Source organism: Protopterus annectens, chromosome 2.part1 (assembly GCF_019279795.1).
Source record: "Protopterus annectens isolate FY-2018-M chromosome 2.part1, PAN1.0, whole genome shotgun sequence".
Classification (NCBI taxonomy): domain Eukaryota; kingdom Metazoa; phylum Chordata; order Ceratodontiformes; family Protopteridae; genus Protopterus; species Protopterus annectens.
This window is the reverse complement of record NC_056729.1, coordinates 998,047,633-998,069,972: the sequence shown is the minus strand read 5'-3', so window position 1 is coordinate 998,069,972 and position 22,340 is coordinate 998,047,633. Positions and strand designations below refer to the sequence as shown.

The 22,340-nt window shown below is 36.5% G+C and overlaps 1 protein-coding gene across 1 annotated transcript in view; it reads right to left on the bottom strand.

Annotated features, from left to right (window-relative positions):
* Nucleotides 1–22,340, bottom strand: part of LOC122794927 — a 1,846,783-nt gene that overhangs the window by 547,906 nt on the left and 1,276,537 nt on the right. Inside the window, exon 3 of the mRNA XM_044063520.1 lies at nt 1,926–1,970. Within this exon, the coding sequence (XP_043919455.1) occupies nt 1,926–1,952 (27 nt within the window). The 5' untranslated portion in view covers nt 1,953–1,970. The remainder of the gene's footprint in view (nt 1–1,925; nt 1,971–22,340) is intronic.

Genomic DNA, 22,340 nt, shown 5'->3' with positions numbered 1-22,340 from the left:
TTTCACAATCATAGGTTCATAGGCAAATACTAGGCATTAAGTCTGCAGGCTATTAAAAGCTTAGCCAGTAATGAGGTGTTAGAACTAAACCCTGTACCTTGTATCTGTGAGGTAATGGCCTTAACCATTATACCAAACCCTCCCACCAATAGGTAAGTACTATGTTAGAGGGCTATTTCTAAGCCTAACCAATTTCCTTTCAAAGGCAAGAGTCAAACCTGTACTGTGCATCTGTGAAGTAAATACCTTAACCATTATACCAATCCCCAATGAATCCACTTCTTATCAGCATTCATGATATGGACGGCTGATCAATAAACCAGCATGATCTAGTAACTGTTCATAATGCACATACATTTTTACACACTTTGAGATAATTACTTTTCAAAATGACGGTACAGGTTGTTGAAATAAGTATGTACAGTTGCAATATATTAACCACATCTTTCTTTTAAAGTAAGTGGGCTATATCATTTGTAGATTTTGTTTAACATAATCGAAATGTTATATAGGTAAGTATATGCAATTAAATACTGATGAGAGAGTAAATTTATCCTCAGATTGGATTACCAGCAGTTGGGCTTGTCATGTGACTTTATTTATTTATTTATTTATTTACTTATTTATGTAGTTAGTTAAATTTAAATGGGTACAGCTGCAATATCTTTAAATCATTTAAAGGCTCAGCACAAGACAGAGTAATATACAGAACAGACAGGAAACCAACAAGCATAAGTAGTTAAAGATGATACCTAATATATAAACAGACAACTGCATGTCATAAGGAGCAAACAGAGAAATGTAAGTAAATTGTAATCCATAAGAAATAAGTGCTATAAAGTTAAAAATAAAAGCAGGATAAAAACAAATGACATGTTTTAAGAGTGCTGGTAGATACACACTGACCAAGTCAAAGCACATTATGATATGTAAAACAAAAATGGTGGCAGGAGGAAAGGGGGGGTAGGGGAGAGGGAGACAATGATGAGAAAGAAGGAAAAACAGAGATGACTGAAGGAGAAAAGGGGAGAAAAATGTAAAAGTGATAAAATGGTGAAGGTGAATAAAGCACTGTGATCCAGATTTAATGATTGACAAAATGTGGTGAATCTACAGTGTAGAAAGAAGAGCATGAAGTAAAGCAGGAGGTCAAGGAGGATGGGTTTAGGGTTCAGGTTATACACTGTACGTGGCATAGACAGCTTCAATGAATGAGAACATTTTAAGACCAGGTTTAAAAGTAGTGCAGGACGTACGTATCTTAGGTCCTAATACTAAGCAACTGCATTCTACCAGAAAGAGACTCGTACTATGTATTGGAGATGGGCATCAGAGGAGAGAGATACCTAAGACTGTAGTTGTATGAAAGCTTGATAAGGTAATTAGCAATGAACTGGAATGACTTTCGCTTTAGAAGTTTAAGCAGAGTCAGAGTTTGATTTTTTGCACAATTACATACTATTTGGCTTGTGATATGTTGTGACAATGGTGATCAGTTTTAGATGAAAGATTAATGAATAAACATACTTATTTTACAGAGACAGAGGCATTGGGTTCATTTTTGAGACTGTGGTTATTATGGAAAGAAGTCTGTATTCAAGTCTGGCAAAGAGCACTCCTTTTCTGATCAACTTCTTCATTAGTGGAGTTCAGTAAAGGTCCTAGTTGAACTCACACCATGTCAGTTGGGTCCACTCATTCATCTTTTGAGGGTGTATGCTTTATATTGACATCTGCAGAAATAGTTAAGCTACTGACCTGTTCACACTGATATTGCCGTGGGATTTGACTTCCTTTTTTAAAGTTTCTAGACTCTGTATCCATGATATAGGATATGCCTGTAAGAGGCTTTATAACATATCCTCATACAGTATGCATTTCAAAATTTTAAGCTAATAATGAGACGCAATTTTGAAGATACTTACAGACACTACAGATGCTCTCTTATTCATGCTGTTGCAGTATGGAATCTAGAAAAATAAATAAACAATAAATGAATAAGGAAACAGGCAAGTAAATAAATAAACAGGACAAAATGATGACTGTTGCTAAAACTGCATAAACTTTTAAAAGTAAAATGGGCGCATTTATGGTTTATGCCTAAGGAATTTAGCATCATTGAAAAACATTTGTTGTTTTAATTTACTTTTTTTTAAACAATGTATATTTTCTAAATGCCTAATCATGGTTTTTAAAACACAAATAAATTAGTGATCAGAAGAATACAACATTAATACATTAATGGGGAAATGTTATGATACTAGACTTGCATAGAAAAAAGGAAGACAGTTATATTAACAGTTGTAAGATCTATTAATGCAACATTAATTCAGTGTTTCAGCCACTACAAAACACACGCACACACACACACACACACACACACATATATATATATGTATATATCTACATATATACACACTACATTTATATTTAAATCTTAATAGATATCTAAACACATATTTATACCTTTTAAGAACATAAAATCCATGGTTACCCTGCAAATTTGCATTTTGAATTACAATAATGATGCACATGACATGCTTCATTCCACGACTCCTGCACAACATTAATATAAGACTTTTATCTGACTGTCAGCTATTTTTTAATATAACTAGTAAGGCTGTAACCATAGAAATGCAACCTATAACATTCATTCTTAAAAAGAGTGATTTCAAATATCTATTAATCTTTTTTGCATTATTTTTATATTTGAACACCTCTGTGCATTCCCACATATGTGCTTCTATGTGCCAATCTGCTGGTCTACCCACATATGTGTGAATAATCATGGCATCTTTCTCTCTGACAGTGTGCTGTTACCCTTTGGTCAGGTATGCTTGAACAAAATAAATTAAACATATCTGTTTGGGTCTGCGTAATAGAAAGAATATAATCAAAAAACATTAGTTCAGTAAATACATACAGTATGTATCTAACATAAATAAATTAACACATTACACTTATACTCTTCACTATTAAACAACTAGCTGAAAAAATAAGAATATTATGCTTTTAAAAGTTATCATCACTGCATTTCAGTATTATTATTGGTCTCATTTCAAATGCAGACAACTAACTAAATGCAATTGTGTCTGCATATTTATGAATAGGATCATAGGAAGTTACTAGGCTAATGGCCTTAGGGTCCTTACAAGCCTAGCCAAGTTCTACCCTTATTTCCATGATCAGCACCTAATGCTCATGTCTAAGAGGAACACAGGTAGAACCCCTGTGGTGAATTTACAGTTAGCCATCCAATGGTCCATTTTGTGTTTGAAGAAGGCCAATGAGGTGCTCTGTTTGATGTGAAGTGGGAGTCTGTTTCAAAGGTGTGGTAACCTCTGGGAGACAAATCTGTCCTTCCAGCAGGTTCCATTAATGTCACATACTAGGTTAAGGTCTTTAGAGCGAGTAACCCGTGAACCATTTGATTGTAGTTCTGCAGCATTTCCAATAAACCATGGTCAGAGATTGCCTTATATGCAAGGCAGAGATCACTTCTGAGTAGTCTGTATGAAACAGAGTAAAGTGACGGTGATTTCAGACAATCCACATAGGACAGATGCTGAAGACCTCAACATTTCCTCGTGAGGAACCTTTGTGGTTTCTCCAGTTGCTGCAAGTGCTTGGAAAGGTACATACCAAAAGGGGCATTGTACTCAATTTTTGGCCTGATAAGGGAAGAGTGGAGGGAGATTATAACTTCTTTTTTCCCCGGAGGCAATGCCATTACTTACGAGATGAGCAATATAGAATGCACTTTTTAACACTATGAAGACATGGTGATCAAAGATAAGATTGCTGTCAACCTGTTTGGTCAGGTCTCTCACCACTGAGTGTGTACTAAGGGTGTTGCTATTGATGTGGTAGTTAGCAGGAACATCACTTTTACCAAAAGGGATGATAATACATGTTTTTGCATTGAATTTAGGGTCATGTCTTTGGCACCAGTCATTTGTTTGGGTAAGACTCTCTTGTAGGATGTTGACATCATTTGAAGATTCTACTGCTGCTCCCAGTTTGCAATCATCAGTAAACTTTGTCAGCCACAGACCTTTAGTTTTTGCTTGTAGTTTGGAGAAATAGATTCCAAATAGCAGAGATCCAAGGACTGATCCTCATGGAACACCACTGACTATATGTGTTCTATCAGTGCGCCAGTTTGCAACACATCTAACAATATAAAGGTTGATACCTAGATGGGTGAGTTTGTCAATGATGCCTGAGTGGGGGATAGTGTCAAAAGGCTCAGCTAAGTCTAGGTAATAAGCACTGGGATTATTACAACGAGGTTTCCTTTATCTAGACAATAACCTGAGTAGCTCATGCACAAGAATGCCTATGGGCAGACCGCTCCAGTGGTATAGACGGATAAAGCCCTGACCTTAGCTCAGGCAACCTTATATGCAAGGCAGAGATCACATAATTAGTAGTTCAGGTGACTGACATAATGGCAGGGAGGTATGGGTGTATCCATCCTAGGTGGGAAGGCATTCATCAGTGATGCTCTTTAAGGGGATGCATGGCCCAAAGACAGGTGTTGCTCTCAGCCATAGTCAGCAAGAGTGGTGGGTATGGAAGGGAGTGGGTTGGACATATAAAATAACCTCCCTGGATGGTTGCAAAGATGACTGAGTCCCCAGGATGCCATTATGGTCCACAATCAGCTTCAGTAATACTGGAATTAGTCCAGTGGGGTAGAAAATGAATTGGTAGACCTGGCAAGGATATTGGGCACTGAGGCCAGTAAAATGAGATAAGGGGACAAAAAAAAAAGAATGCCTAAGTACAGTGCTGAGAAATAAAGAAAGGTTATCATATGTGCAACACTAGAGATGTCAGAACAGTGCTACTTAAGAATCACTCAGAGTACCTAAGTCAGAAACTTAGTTCCCTTATAGGAGAGCCAAGAATCTTGTACATCTTCAAAAAATCTAAGTGCCTGTTATTTTACTCTTTCGTATTGTAGACCAACATTGTTTGTTCTTCTTCACAATTTGTTGCTATTCATAGATGTACATTTTATTTACTTGCTATTTGCTCCCTCATATTATTTATATCATCAAAATGTCTAGCAAAAACGTAACACAGTCAACACACATTGCTTTGTCACTACACAGAATACCATCACATTGGGCATCTGAAAAATCCAATCTACTCGATGATCTGTTTTCCACTTCTCACTGTTTAGCCACATGGAGCTAAATATTAGGCTGCCACTAATGCTGACAACGTGTGTCACCCACAATAGTGATAACACAATATGTTTTCTCTCTGTGCAGCTGTACATTGCCCATTTCTTCATCTATAAAAAACAGACAGGTGACTACAAATTGTTCGGAAATAGACTTAAAATAATTGGTCAGATTTCTGATTTGTGATGGAATGCTGAGCATCTAATAGACCTGCACATGACACAGATATATACCATTGAGTATTATGGACAGTGACAGGAGAGACATGTCTTTTCAAAGAGATTTTAATGCATCACTGACAGACTGGCAATTTGGTGCTGCGGTAGCGTTGTCGCCTCATAGTAAGACGCTGACCGGTTCGACTCTCAGCTAGAGCGTTTTCTGCGTGCAGACATGCGTGAATGGGTGTACCTTCTTTGAAGGTTGTGCGTTAGGGCTGGCAACTCAGCACGTAAAAATCAACTGCCAAGCATTAGCGGACCGGAGTTCCGCTGTGGTGACCCCTAACCGGGAAAAGCCGAAAGACACAACAACAACTGACAGACTGGCAATTGAATCAAAACAATCACCGCCAGGAAGAAGTTATTCAGTGCTGTTTGAAGAAGGCTCTTATTAACAAATGGTGAATTTCCTAACTTTGAATATTAAAGAATGAGGGCTGTCTTATACTAATGTCATGTCAGAGAAGATAGTGAAGGATGAAACACTTTTGGCCATGTTCAACGCACATAAAATAAGTGCAGCTTTATAGTTTGTAGTCAGAAAAGTTGTTAAGAAAAGGAAAGCAGGAATAAACCTTATATAAGTGAACACATTTAACAGAGATAATGTTAATGAGGATCTGAACAACAAATTCCAGGAAGAAATACGTGGACGCATATGATAACGATCTGCACCGGATTGTCCTCAACAATAGTCAGTGCATTATAAATGTTGTGTAGACAGAAACTAGTAAAGAAACAAAGTCCAAACCACCACACTGGTAATAAAATCGATTCTTTTTACTTCCAACCACAACGGATGAAGTCTATCTATTAGACGAAAGCGGTCATCCGTTGTGGTTGGAAGTAAAAAGAATCGATTTTATTACCAGTGTGGTGGTTTGGACTTTGTTTCTTTACTACTTGGTTTAGTATCAGTTCTATTTTCTGTTGGTGTAAACAGAAACTGCAAGCAAGAAGTAACTGCATCTCATGTAAACTAAATTGTCTGCTTAACTGAAAGAGTGGAATATGTAAACTATACATGAATATAGATAAACATATAGGCAGCACTAATGCAGCATATGTTTTGCAATATTATAAACACACACCTCTAAAATAAAGAGTTCACATAGGAGATAAATGGGAGAGAAGTATCGATTATCAAATATATAGAGAAGTAATTGCACAAATATTGTAATATGCTGGAATCTTTGGTGTAAGTTTGAATTACAGAAGGATTTCAATTTCTGTGTCTTCAGTCTTACTAACAAACAACTTATTTTACAATGAAATTCTATTGGTGATTCAGTTATTATTTCACGAGGTAATTTGTGGCCAACTCTTTGATAGAATATGAAATCATAAGGTGGTGTAAGGTTCTTATTGTCAATCTCTTGTCTTCTGTGATAAAGATGAGAGCTTTCATTTCTGTTAATTGTTGCTGGCAGTTGATGGCTAGCTAGTATTATCAAAGAAGACTTGAAATTGTAAGCCCAAAATCAAATGCACTTATATATGCCATTACAGTTATAAACAAGTTGTCTTTACTTTGTCCAATTCACATAGTTCATAGAGTTAAATAAAAAGTTCAGCTATAGATAGGTTCATAGGTGTTTACTAGGCTAACAACCAAAAGGGCCTTTTTAAGCCTAGCCATGCATCCCAAATCTCTGACAAGTTCTGATACCCTTGATAAGTGTAAGCAGGGGTTTGGGAGATGAACCATTTACAGGTTACCTACATCTATTAGAGACATAGGTGCCAAATCAGAGATGTATTTCTGGTTTCCCATCCAAACTGTCCAAGTTGCACTTGAATTGGGTTAGGGAGGAACTCTGCTTCACATGGATGGGGAGCCTGTTCTATAGATGGGGTAGTCGCTGGGATACATACCTATCTCTCCGGCAGGTCTTATTTATATCACAGGCAAGTTTTACGTCTTTAGAACGGGTAATTCTGCTACTGTTTGTTTTGTTGATATGCTGGAGGTCCATCAGAGTAGGGTCTGACAATGCACTGCATGCTATTCATAGATCTTCCCTCAAATGCCTGTTGATCTTGCTGTTAGTTGTTGTTATTGTTCTAGATAGTTGCTACTAGTTAACTATTTATCAATTAGCTACAGTTAGTAATAAATTAAATATAATGTAAGCTGAGAAATTATTATTCTTTTGTGATAAAATGATTAAATCTGTAAAATTAAATAATAAGTATAAGATTATTTCTGTTTTTACTGTTAATATATAGTTGTATAGTTGTATTTACAAGCTTTTAGATCCTTTGAGATAGCTTATTTTTAAATCAGGACAATGGCTAGCAAGAGGCACTTGTAGTTCTTTATAGATAATTTGTAAGTACTGTGAAACGGTGTAGCTGAAAGCTGCAGTCAACTGCTAATAGTTGTATTCATTTTGTATTTATTTCTGGTAAGTAGATTATGCCTCTTTAATTAGAATCTGCATTTGACACATAACTTTTGCATTGGTGTTTAGTTAATTTTAGCTAAGTAATATGTATTACACTGTAAAATATGTGGTTGACACTTGTAATCTCCATTTGATAGAGACAAATTTAAACAGTTTTCACTCCTTTTTCTTAAGCTTTAGAGAATGTATGCATTGAATATAAAGCATTAAGCAAATACCATGAATATAAGAGTATTGCCCATGAAGCAGTTCCACAGAATGCTTAGCATTAATTTAATGTGACTTGTAAATTTTTTCAATAATATCAATATTTTTTTTGTGAGGTATGATTTTAGGTACTACATACTGAAATGTGCAGCACTATTTGACTTGCTTGACTTAATAACAACCCCTAGTGGGCACTAACCTGCAACTGTTGTTAGCCAGAGGTATTGTCTTTCTGCTTGGAGATTTGAGAAGTAAATGGTGAAATGGGGTGGTCCCATTACTAAGTCCTGAGAGACACTGCTAGTCAGTTTCTTACTATCTAATGAAGTACCCTAAAATCAAAAATTGCTCTGTGTTTCAGCTAATTTGCTATCAATCTTAATATATATGGGTAATTTTTTTGAAGTATTTGGTTTCTGTATCATACTAGCTTAGGGAATGGTGTTGAAGGTCCTGGCCATATTAAGATATATTATGTATACTGTATGGCCACCATCTACTAGCTTCAATAATCCTTTCAAAGTAGTTTACCAGATTCAGTAGATAGTATTTACACTTGATAAAGCCACACTTTAGGTGGTCAAGTCTAATAAGATTCTTGATATTATGGTTTTAAGGACAGTTATAATATGTACCAGGGATTTGCAGATGATGCTTGTTGGAATGATAGGTCTATAATTACTGGGTGGTTTTAAGGCCACATTACAGTGGGGCATCACCACTACAGTTCACTACTCATCAGTAACTAAACAAAGGCATCATTAATACAATCAAATAAGCAAATGGGTATATTAAGTTCTATGGAGCAAGTATTTTTGGTCTTAAATAGCATTTGCGGTAAATTATCTTTAGAGATAATTGGGACATTAAGGAATTCAGATATTCCATGGCTTTGGATAAAAGTCTCAGGGCTGAAAGTGGTTGCACTATTTTTTTCTGCCTCACATGGATGAGGAGCCTGTTCCATAGACGGGTTAGTCTCTGGGATATATACCTATCTCTCCAGCAGGTCCTATTTATATAACAGGCAAGGTTTAAGTCTTTATAATGGGTATTTTGGTACTATTTGTTTTGTCAAAATGCAGGAGGTCCATCATAGAGGGGTCTGACAATGCCTTGTATGCCAGGCATAGATCTCCCTTCAAAAGCCACACACTCCAGGGATCTAAACCTTGTCATCACAATGAACAAAACATGCTGGAGGGATAGGTTCCTGACCCAGAGACTCCCCATACTCTGGAATAGAGTGCCCATACATGTCAAGCAAAGCATCTCCTTGGCCCTCTTCAAAAGGAAACTTGAAGACTGGATGGGAGAAAGGAAATTCACCCCGGAGATCGCATCAGTCACTCTGCTAGACATGGGTCCAGGGAAGTAAATATTGTGAGAAGAAATATCCAGGGAATTGTTATGGCTAGGCTTGTATAGACCCTAGGGCCGATAGCCTAGTACCAACCAAAGAAAAAAAAAAAAAGCCTATAGGAGACAGAATACAGGTATAGGGCCTTGAGGCAGTCTACATAGGACATATTACCTACCCCCTGTATTCTTTTAGTGAGGAACCAGTGTGGATGCTCCAGTTGTTGGATATGCCTGGTTAGGTACATACCAAAGGGGGCACTGTACTCAATGATAGGTCTGATGAATGCCGAATAAAATGGAACAATGACTTCCTTGGACTTAAATGCCATACCTTTGTTTATAAGTTGCGCAACATAGAATGATTTCCTCACCACTGTAGACACATGATGATTAAAGGCTTGATTACTATCTATGTGTATCCCTAAATTCCTGACTACTGGGTCAACTCTAAGGTGTGCGTTGTCAGTATGATAGTTACCAGGGATGGATGACTTCTCAAAGGATACTATTATGCATTTCTTGTTTTCTTGGATGTGCAAACATATTCCCACTTTCTGCAGTGGTTTGAAATATATATATATATATATATATATATATATATATATATATATATATATATATATATATATATGGGTCTAGGACTATTGAACGAAACTTCATTAGTCTGAAACCAAATCTACCAAAGACACTTTAGCAAAAGTGTTTTTTACTGAAAACGCACTTTTGCTAAAGTCCCTCAAAAAAGTAAAAAAAAAAAACAAAAACAAAAACCAAAAAAAAACACAACTAATGTTTACACAGGGGGCAAGCCCCCCTGCACCCCCACATCCCCCCTACTTTTATATTCTCAATCCAAGATCACATTACAGTGAGAAAAAGGGAATATTCCCTTATCCCCACTGTGCTACGATCTCAGCAAACAGCCATCCCCCCACGATTTCCCTTACCTTTTAGCATACTTCTGTGAAAGTGCTTTTCTGGCAAAATGCACTTTCGTGAAAGTATGCCCGGCTGTTTCAGTTTTGGCGAAATGGCCTTTCGGGGAACAGTACAGGACCCATATATCTATATATATATATATATATATATATATATATATATATAGATATAGATATATATATATATATATATATATATATATATATAGATATATATATATATATATATATATATATATACACATACATACATATATATTTTTATATATATATATATATATATATATATATATATATATATATATATATATATATGTGATTCTAGGTGACATAACCGACAGCTGCTTTCACCGACAACACAAACATCGACACCACATAATCGACAAACCATAAACACGAAACCTCACATGCCCGACAAACAAATAACTAACGGTCCACAAACACGAAACCTCATACGCTGCACACACCACAATAACAACAATCAATTAACAAAACACATCCCCTGTCCAAAAACCACACACAGAACACAAGCACACCAAAATCCTCACAAACCCACACTAAACCTCACATACACAACTATCTACAACCCTAACCCAAACCCTTACCCTAAGGTCCGTCACTATCGCACACTCAGCTAACCCGGCCCTAACCCTAACTCACTTAACCCGTCCCTAACCCAAAATATACTACTACGACACTTACCTAACCCAAGCCCTAACCCTAACTCACTTAACCCGCCTAACCCAAAAATACTACTACGACACTTACCTAACCCGCCTAACTCACTTAACCGCCTAACCCAAAAAATACTACTACCGCACACTTACCTAACCCGCGCCCTAACCCTAACTCACTTAATCCGCCCCTAACCCAAACACTATCACTACCGCACATTTACCTAACCCGCGCACTGACCCTAAATCACTAAACCCACCCCTATCCCTACAGACCGTCAATATCCACACTTACCTTACTCACACCCTAACGTCCGTCACCACCGCATACTCACACAGCCTTTTTCCAAGTCACTATCCTTGGCGTCGGCGTTTTGATCCGTAGCGTCGGTCTTCCGCATGTCGATCTTCTGGCGCCCGCTAATCCGTTGTCGGTGAAAGCAGCTGTTGGGTATGTAACCTAGAACCATATAGATATATATATAAATTTACAGACACACACACACACACACACACACACACACACACACACACACACACACACACACACACACACACACATATATTATTGTGGAATACTGATAAGGGGTGTGTTATATACATCAAATGCTGGATGATATTATCATTTAAAATTTGTTACATTTTTGACTAAATTGTATAAAAATATAAGAACACTATAAGAACACTTGTTATCTAGACTAATATCTGCTTTAGGACTGTAGGCCGTAATGGATAAATCAAGTTGACTGATTTGTTTATCTCTTATTTGATTAGATAGGATGCTGAAATTGCTAGCAATCAGGTGATACGTGATTTGCTAAGAATACTAGTATTTCCTTTATAATATAGAAAATAAAGAAAAAAAATGTTCTTATTTGACATAATTTGGTCTGCTTGTAGATCCTTTGTCATATTGAATAATAAAACCGGATTAATGTAAATATTGATTTATTTCCATGGACAGTCCGTATTTTGCCTGATATAAATAGGTTAGCCATATTGTTTATAAATAATCCACGGCATAGAGGTGGCAGAATAAATATTACATTTTCTGGTAAAATTGGTGATTTTAGTATATTAATTAGATAGACCAAACTAAATAAGTCAAACATCTTCACTGTATCTATCTTACGAAACATAAGGGGCTGCTTATTTTGCTGCTTATATCTAGTCTTGATTTAGCTTTGTTAACATTAACTTTGTTAATGTTATCTTCTGTTTGCCTACATTTAAATAAAGTTTGTTGATTGCCATGTATCAGTTTAAGCATTATTTAGTATTACAATCCTTATGACGAGAGTTTGTCTAAGGGACCACACACAACACATTCCTTTTATTGAAATAAAAATGCTTGAAGCAGTAAATTTAAGCATAGTGTTTCAGAAATCTTGCCCCCCCCCAAAAAAAAATCACTTGCAGTTTAATGAGGAATAGTTGACCATACAATTCTAGAGATGTAAAAGTTGATTTAAGCAGAGAAATTTGAACACAGTCTGCCAAAAATGCAGCTCTTCCTTTTGTAACTTTTCAAAAAGTTTCAGAAAGGCAAATAATGTTTTCTTCTGAAAAAAGATTATTATAAAAAAGACTGCAAGAGATATGGGTATGCATCCCTCCACATGGGGCATAACAGGCTTGCCCTCCACATAAAACATTAATTTTAGACACACATCTGTTTGCATTCATCTGATTCCTGTTTTGTGCATTTGCAGTGAAATATTCACCATTTGGTAAGATCAAAGTAACACATAGTTGGATATTTTAGAGTTAGAGTAATATATGGCTAATATTATCATTATTTCCAAGAGCTATGAACATTGTATTTTTATGCTAACATTTAATACATGAAGAAACAAATCAGAGTATCCTGAAGAAGTTTAATATTATTGTTTTTTTCAGGAATTTTGTATTATCGTCTCAACATATGACAAGTTAATTCACTCCAGATGAATCTGTCTAAACATCTAAGAAATGAAGTCATCAAAGGATGTACATTTTTTTTTTCTCTTCTGAAAATTAGTTTACTATTTTGGTCATCCAGAACCTTGCCTGATTGCTCTGTTACCAACACTCAGTCAACTCTTTCATTCGGGTGGGGGGAAGAACCAGGCATTCTCAAACTAGGTAATAGTTCTCTGGCCCATTCATTTTTACTCCAGAATCCTGACCATTCCCCCACAAGAGATGGGTGGTAAATAGCAGGCCAGCTTGATGGTCTGGGGGGGATAGCCTATCCTTTCTTTATTGGAAGATACTTCTCCTCCTTCTAAGGTATTGGGTAGTGGGTCTGCTATACCCACTATTGCAGTCACCCAAGGAGAACCATGCCTCTGTATGCTGGATTCTGCTCAGCTTACTGGTACCAAGTACCATGACTTCACAGAATCAGCTGTCTCAAACACCAGTAGGTAACCCCTAGAGCTTCTGCTAGGTGTGACCCTTGTAGTGAGCTGAGCCACCTCTGAGCCCAAAAGATGGGTGAGCAAGCACTGCCTGCTTACTCCCATCCTTCCCTGGCCAACGTCTACAGGCACCTGAGCTGCTACTTGGAGTTGGGTCACCTGGACAATATGGAGGTCTTTATCTATCTATGCCACAGAACTGGCAAAATTTAGAATAGCATATTTTTACTTAATAATGTAAAGATATATAAAGTTTACCACCTGAAAAAGGTCTAAGATCCTTCCCCACACCATCTACTAAGTAGGCCACTTCTAATATATGAAGATATATTAGAAGTGGCCTACTTAGTAGATGGTGTAGGGAAGGATCTTAGACCTTCTTGAGGTGGTAAATTTTATATATCTTTACATTATTAAGTAAAAACATTTAAAAAAAGTTTTCATGATAACTGAACTCTAATAATTTATAATAGACATGCTATTTTTTGATTTCCTTTATTTATTGCTATAGTATATGCTGATTAGAAATTTGGGGTAATGCTTTGTGAGTGTGACTGGACATAGAAGAGACTTGTAACTTTGTCTTCTCTATTACTAGATTTTGTTTATTTGTTTGTAGTACATTAGTCACTGGGCTCTAGTTCATAGTGCTTGTATAACATATTTGCATATAGCAACCTTACTGAATATTTCCATAGAATAGAAATATATTTATAAATATGTACACTTCTGTATACACTTTTATATTTTGTCCAGCCTTGAGTTTTAACAAATTTGCAACATTTCAATATACACTATGGTCAAATATTGAGTCTATTGAGAAAACATCTAGCATCTGCTCTTTTAACCATGAATGGTATTATCTTAGCTGTGCTAAACAAGGAGGAAGATGAATCTTAATATCTATTAAGACAGCAATTGAGTGCAGTGGTGCTTGCTGGAGATTCCAGTTTTCATAACATTTTCTTTCATCCTGAGCCTAAAATTTGATTGATGGCCAATAGTGCGTTACATGCTTGATAATAATGAAAGTCATTAAGTATCTGAGTGAAAACAAATCATTGATATTGATTTTTTTTCATGATTTCACAACTGCCCACAATTTGGCAAAATAAGGACTGTTGAAACAGGGCTGTATACAAAAAAAACCATCTTAGAGACAACAAGCACAATAACAACTCATTATCTGAGGCAGAAATGACAAACAGAGGAAGCCTTTGTCTGAAGCACAACTGATCGATGCAGCAAAGGATGGTCACTCCACTTTGATACCTAATGGGTCTACATTGTAGGAAAAAGATTACTGATATGAGTCCTTGAAGGAAAAATGGGCTACTTGGAAGCCATGCTTGCAAAAATAACAATAGACTGCTATTGCTGTTAGGTGGATCAAGAGAACCCAATCACATATCTTTTTGGTCTAATCTATTGACATCTTGGCTGAAAGCACCTGCTCTAATCTGAACTGAGAGGGGTCACAGTAGTTCTTCAAGAGGATAATCTTCTAGTTTTCTACCCATACATTTTATCATCCATCTCTTGGACTATGCTGAGAGATGAATGTGCCTTGTTCTACATAGGTTTGGGGCAAGCCCATGGGAATAGGTGTTCATTGCATAAAATGGTGCAAGATCTGGCAAAGGAGCAGTATGGCAATTTCTTACTTAATAAAACTATGCTTATTTAACATTTGTTAACCAGGAAAGTCCGACTTAGAACAAAGCCAATTTTCACTGGAGGCCCACGGAGAAACACTCCAGATGCATGTCTTTGTAATGTGGAAGGAAACTGGAGCACCTGGAGGAAACCCACACGAATGCTGGGAGGACATGCAGTCTTCACATAGAAGGCACGCCAGCCGAGAATCGAACTGGAGAACATTTTGCTGTGAGGCGACAATGATACTGCTGCGCCATATTTTTTATTTATGTTTTTGGATTGTATGCTGCTGCTAAAGTACCATCCATTAGATTTTCTGCATTAAACATAAATGGACAGGTTCCTATTAAGAGATCGAAAACCCATTTACGCAAATACGAATATGTTGACCCATATTGCGCGAAGTACAAGAACCTTGAACGTCCAAAACCGCGAATTCCAGAATGTCAATTTGTTTTGGTTGGCCTGTCTGTGGTAGAGCTCCGTAAGGTAGGTGTGCGATAGATAGGAGTTTAGGGTTAGGATTTGGGTTAAGGTAAGTGCATAGATAGGTAATGTATGTAAGATTTAGTGTAGTGTTGGAAGTAGGGTTTTGTTAAATGTATGTATGTGGATTATTTATTTTGTTTGGGTGTATGTCTGTAGGGGAAGTGCGCGGTAGTTACAGACCTTAGGGTTAGGGAGGGGTTAAGGATAGTGCATAGTTAGTTGTGTATATGGGGTTTAGTGTAGGGTTAAAGTAGGGTGTTGGTGCTTTACCTTAGGTTAGAAGTAGGGTTTGGTTAGTGTTTGTATGTGGTTTATTTATTTTGTCTGGGTAGGTACTATGTAGCGGGTGGTGGGGTTGGCCGACTATGATAGTTTGATATTTTATTTTTTGCGGTTTTGTGCGTTCAGGATTTTCGCGGTTCACGGTATAGGGGTCAATGTTTAGGTATTCGCGTAATGAGTTTTTTGATCTCGTAATATAGACCCTAAATGGACAGTATTTCTTAAATGGTATTCAACAATTTACAAGTTTAGATTTAGTACAGCAGTAGAACTGTGGTAACTATTTTTCCTTTTGGTATAAAAAGCAGCCTTGTTTAGAATTAATAGTAGCTGTCAACCATTGCAGAACTAGTTGGCAATTCCTCTTCCATGAGCATCATTGCAGTTCTTTAGTGTCTGTACTGTCTCATGTTATGGTTTGCCATGACTGGTTACCCGGGGTAAGGGGATGCCAAGGGGTGTGGTAAGTAAAATACTGAGAGTCATTTATTATGTCCACTTTATTATCATAAAGCCTGCTATTGAGCATTTTATTTTTAAATGTGAAGGGTTGACAAGCCTAGTGAAGTAGGCCCAAGTTAAGGACCGCATGAGGAAATTCTTGCCTGTATTCACAAATCTGCAGGAAACAAACTTAGAGAAGGAGGAGAATGATAAACTACTGAACTAGAGGTATAACAAGGGCACAGCTTCCTCAGATAATGAATATGAGGTGTGACTCTTTTCTTCTCCATTCATTTCCATATACGAGTGCCCGATAAAATTGCTAATGGGTCAGAAATGTTTGACTATGTCAAAGGCTGCTTGGAATTTGTTAACATCATGGTGGTTATCATCTACTTCCCTCTAGGGAGTTTAATACCTGAGATAAGAGGTGTGATGGGAGACATCCTGAGTTTTCAGGAAGGCCTAATAGCTAATTCCCTTAGGTTTACTGAGTCCAAAGCACACATTCTAGAAAAAACTTACCACCTTTAAACTGAAAACTACCATAATGTCCCTTAATAAATAAACAGCTTGTCTTACCTAACAATATCCTAGCAAGGATTTAAGCCAAAACCTTTAATTTTTATCAGGGATAGTAAACAACAGAATACAAAAAAGCTGTTTCTAGGAAATATCCAGATGGGACAAATTATATTTTAAATGGAGCCTGACAAAGTGGTATACTAAGGATACACTGTTACCCCCAAAATATTTTTCTCACATGTGCCACCAACCCTCCATATTCCAACCATCAGTGCAATTAAGGCAATGAAGAACCAGTGGTTGAAAAGACCACTCTTAAATAGAATGATGAGATTTTAGGGTACAATCTCAGAAGCAGTAGGAAAGTAAGAGGGAACGTCAGATAAATCAAATAAGTTAATAGTCATGTTTCTTTCAAGTCTGCATTCCAATGTGACTTCTATAGGTGGCATTTAACTTTGGCTGGTTTGTACAGAAATATCCCAGGCAAACTGGATAAGTGCTTCAGATCTCCATAGGTGGGGGCTATTTCTTATGTACTAGGACTATCCACAAGTGCCTTACTTTTTGGACAGTGTTAACCAACTTGGTGGTAGATGTAGTAAACATTGTGGCTCCACTCTTGTCATTTTTGTTTTGTCAGTCTATCCATACCTCTAAATATGTTGTGAAGTAAGTTATCTTGCTGGCCCATGCTCCCCAACACATCACTATTTACACAAGAGGCCTTTATGATCTGTTTGCTAGATTAGATAAGATTAAAAGGGAATTTAAGATGCAAATCAGACCACTCTTCTGTGAGGCATGCTGTAATAATGTGGGATGTAAGCCTCCTGCTCCCTCCAAAAGCAGTGGGGATAGGCAAAATTCATATATATATATATATATATATATATATATATATATATATATATATATATAAAATTGTGTGTGTGTGTGTGTGTGTGTATGTATATTTTATATATATATATATATATATATATATATATATATATATATATATACATATATACATACATATATATATAATTATGTGTGTGTATGTATAGTTTATATATATATATATATATATATATATATATATATATATAATATATATGTGTGTGTGTGTGTCTATCTATATATATATATATATATATATATATATATATATATATATATATATATATATATATATATATATATATATATATATATATATATATATATATATATATAGATATAGATATATATATATATCTATCTAAGGGAAGCAACTACACTACATTGCCCATATTTCTTTTTTTCTTGGATATTGTGGCCTGTCTGTGTATGCTAGTCCTCATGCAGCACCAGTGGTCATTTGAGTTTAGGACCCCAGGCCTAATGATATCTAATGTGCAGCTTCACATGCTTTATAATTCATTGTACAGTAATGTTTGGTGTTATAAATCATGGGACTCCTATTAGTCTATGTAGTATTTTGATAACAGGGCACCAGCTAGTTATTTCTGAAATGCTTGAAAGATATTAAAACACAAAGCCCGAGGTGGTAAGCTGGAAACCGCCAAACTGCTGTGTAAAACAGTCACAAACAGTCACAAAGTAAATTTCTTTAACACAACTTTAATGGTGTTTTCGGAAACGACTATGCGTTTCCTTCCTCAGAAGATGAAAAGCATAAAGCAAAAACAACATAGTCACAGCTAGCCCGTCCCTTTAAAACCATTTAGTACATCATGTAATACTAATTAATTAATCATATACCCAAAGCTATAATTGCATTTGGCTAACATGAATTCCAATTAAATAAAATAAATTAAAAAGTCCAAATTGTGTCTACATATATTAACTAAATACTCTAAAAAGTATTAATCATTATACTACTTAAAAACTCTTACGCAAACATTTCATATATATTACAAAAAGCAGTTGTATTTACTTCTAACTAATGTAATACTTTAAAAATACTTTAAAAATAGTTCCCAAATGTGTCCAATGATTTTAAATATAGTTAACCCGGATAACATCAAATGTAGGTTTGAAAATGAAACCCACTTGGCTTATAATAAAAACGGCCAATGTGGACAAATAAACAAATTGAAGGCAGCAACAGAGCAAGCACAAAAAACAGAACATCCCTTTATAATGCTTTTTCTGATACTTTACATTAGGGCTTATGTACCCGAAGATGCTATCAAGTACATAACATTATATTAAAACAAGGTGTCAAATTATGAAAATCCTTACAAGGCACTTTAAAGATCAATAAATAACTAGCTTCCCTATCTTTTGTAAGCTAGCTTTTTTAATACACAAGTAATGGACATATTTTCATTAAGCCCTGGGGCAAACGTGGCTCCTGTCCTTATCTGCCAACATAGTTCTTGTATCTCCAGTTGAATTTGCCATGGTCCCACATAAGGGGCAATATCTATTTTTTGTAACACCATAAATTCAAATTCATGGTTGGGAAATTCCACAATGTGGCATGCAAGCGCATTATTAATGTCGCCTTTGGAAACAGCGTAATAGTGTTCATAAACACGTTGCTTCAATTTACGCTCCGTTTTCCCTTTATAGAATGCGTGGCAAGCTGTGCACGTTGTCACATATACCACAGCTTTCGTATCACAATTATATTTACCCATAATTCTATACGAACTTTTATTAATCGAAGCTATGTTATCTTCTTTTATGTGTTTGCACTGTGCACAGCTGCCACATTTACTCATTCCTTTAATGGGTCTCACCATTTTAGATTGCCCACTCTCCAGCAATGTTTTCAAATTAACCCCTCGTCTAAATGTTATAGGTGGTGGGCCACTGCAAATTTTCTGAACTTGTTTGTCCCTGGAGAGCAATGTCCAATTTTTACTTAAAATACCCCTTATAAAATGGTGATCCATTGAAAAGGTACATAAAAACCTAAGCTGATTATTTGTATGGCTAGGATCACCCCTTGTTGCCCCATTTCCAATTAGTTGGTTAATTTGATTACTAACTTGTTGTGAAGTCAAAATGGGACTAAAATAGCCTGTTTTACGTTTATAACCAACTTCATTCCTAATTTCTTCTATCAAGTGTAATGGGTACCCCCTATTGTTAAACATGCCAACAAGCTTATTACATTCCGTTTCAAAATCTTGGTCATCTGTAACCATTCTGGCTGCCCGCACCATCTGGCCTTTAACAATAGCCTTCTTCTGATGGTGCGGGTGGCAACTGGAATAGTGCAGAAAACCATTAGAGTAAGTAGGCTTTCTATAGATGTTGCTTTTAAATCTCTTGTTGGAATCATCCTTCTCTAGCAAAATGTCCAAAAAACTAATCTCGGTGTCACTAGAATTAAATGTAAATTCTAAAAAATTAGTCAGGGTAGTAATAGACTCAATAAAGCTAGGAATAAGTTCCGATTGCCCTTTCCACAGAATAAACATGTCATCCTGGTATCTCGTGTACCAGGTGACATGTGTTTGGAACATGGAATTTTGAAATAGCAGTGTGTTTTCCCAATGAGCCAAAACACAATTGGCATACGCCCCCCCACAGGGCGACCCCATAGCTACCCCTGATGTTTGCATATACATGCCATCTTCGAACTTAAATATGTTGTTGTAAAGTATGAGTTCCAAAAGTGTCTCAACTAGGTAGATAACCTTGTCATTTACTTTTCTATCAACCAAGAAATCCCTAACCCACTCAAGGCCTACCTCATGTGGTATCACGGTATATAGGTCTTTTATGTCGACTGTAAGGAGCTTTAAGGTTGGATCAAACTGGATCTTGTTAATAGAGTCCAGAAAGCTCCATGAATCCTTACAGATGTGCATTTCTTTAGCTAAAAATGGCTTAAGTAAGGTGTCAACATATTTAGCACATGCACTCGTGATAGATCCTCTACCATCCACGATGGGCCTGAGGGGTGGGTCAAAGATGGATTTATGGATTTTAGGTACCCCGAAAAAAACTGGTAGTCTTGGTGATGCCATTGTTAAATAACTATATAACTCAGTGTCTATGAATTCTTCCAAGAACAGGTCTTGTAGAATGTATTGAATCCTCCTATATGCTATATTAACTTCATTGACACTAACCGCTTGGTATGGTCCCTTCTCCAAATGTTTAAGAACTTTGTCAACATAAACATGATGATCCATGAAGATGAGTCCATTCCCTTTATCGGGTTTCATCACCCTGACTTTACAGTCCTTCAGAGTACTAATCCATTGCCTATCCTCAGCTGTTATGTTTAATTTAATATTTTTGTGTGGGGAATGGTTGATAGCTAAATACCTAAAATCCAACTCACATGCCAGTTCGAATGCTTTTAGGTTCTGTGCTAGGGGGGGATTAAATACACTAGCTATCCTAAACGGATTAACTAAGCTAGGCATGTTCCCTAAAACCATACGTAAATTCAGTTTCCGTACAAACAATTTAAGGTCGACTATTGTTTTCACCATGTCAAAGTGGGTATCCGGAACAAAGTTCAACCCTCTAGAAAAGAAGTCACACATACTTTGTTCCACCTTAAATAAGGTGAAATTATATATTTTAAAATCACCCTCAGTACTGTTTATGATTTTCACTTCATTTTCGAGGGGAATTATTTCTTCTTCGAGTTCCTCTTGTTCTTTGGGGACTGATGGTTCCCATTGGATCTCAAACTCCTCTGATTGGGATCTTGTCCTTGCCGAAAATCCTGACTAGATGCTGACAAACCAGTACTATTATTATTGTTACTACTCAAAATATTGTGATTGTTGTCCTCAGGGTCAATAATTTCCTTCTCTTGAGCCTGGTTGTTGCGTCGCTGGTCTTCAGCACCTACACCTTGATCCTCGACCAACGGAAACACAGGGGCCTGATTCGTGCCAGTTAAAGGTGTATTTTGAGCCCTTATTTGATAATTAGTACTAGTAGCTCTCACAGAATACTTAGGCTGGCCTACTAAAGGAGGCAAGGGGTACACTTTGTTGTTGGCGTACTGAGATATATCCCTCTCAATTTTCTTTTTCTTATTATTAGATAGTTTAAGCATTGTTGCCTCAATGCTAGAGAAAATTCTTGAATATTCATAGCGATATATTTTGAAATTTGAGTTGTTTTTAATGTCCTGTTCGAGCAACTGTAAATCTTTTTGGTAAGATGCTATCTCTTGTGCGTAGTGACAAATCAAGCTTTGCATAAATTCACAACCTTGCTTATCAAACATATTTAAAAGCTGTTTGTGAAAGTCAGATCCATTGACTAACCCTACAGGAAACCTCCATTGGCGGAGGCCTTTGGGAACAATGTGCTTATCCAAGCACTCCTCTAAATATGCCACCTCCAACTGCAACTTCCTACATTTAAACAGTTTATAATCGAATTCATTAATGATAAACATAATGTCTGTAACAGTACCTTCTTGTTCCTGCACATTTTCCAGGGACGGGCTAGCTGTGACTATGTTGTTTTTGCTTTATGCTTTTCATCTTCTGAGGAAGGAAACGCATAGTCGTTTCCGAAAACACCATTAAAGTTGTGTTAAAGAAATTTACTTTGTGACT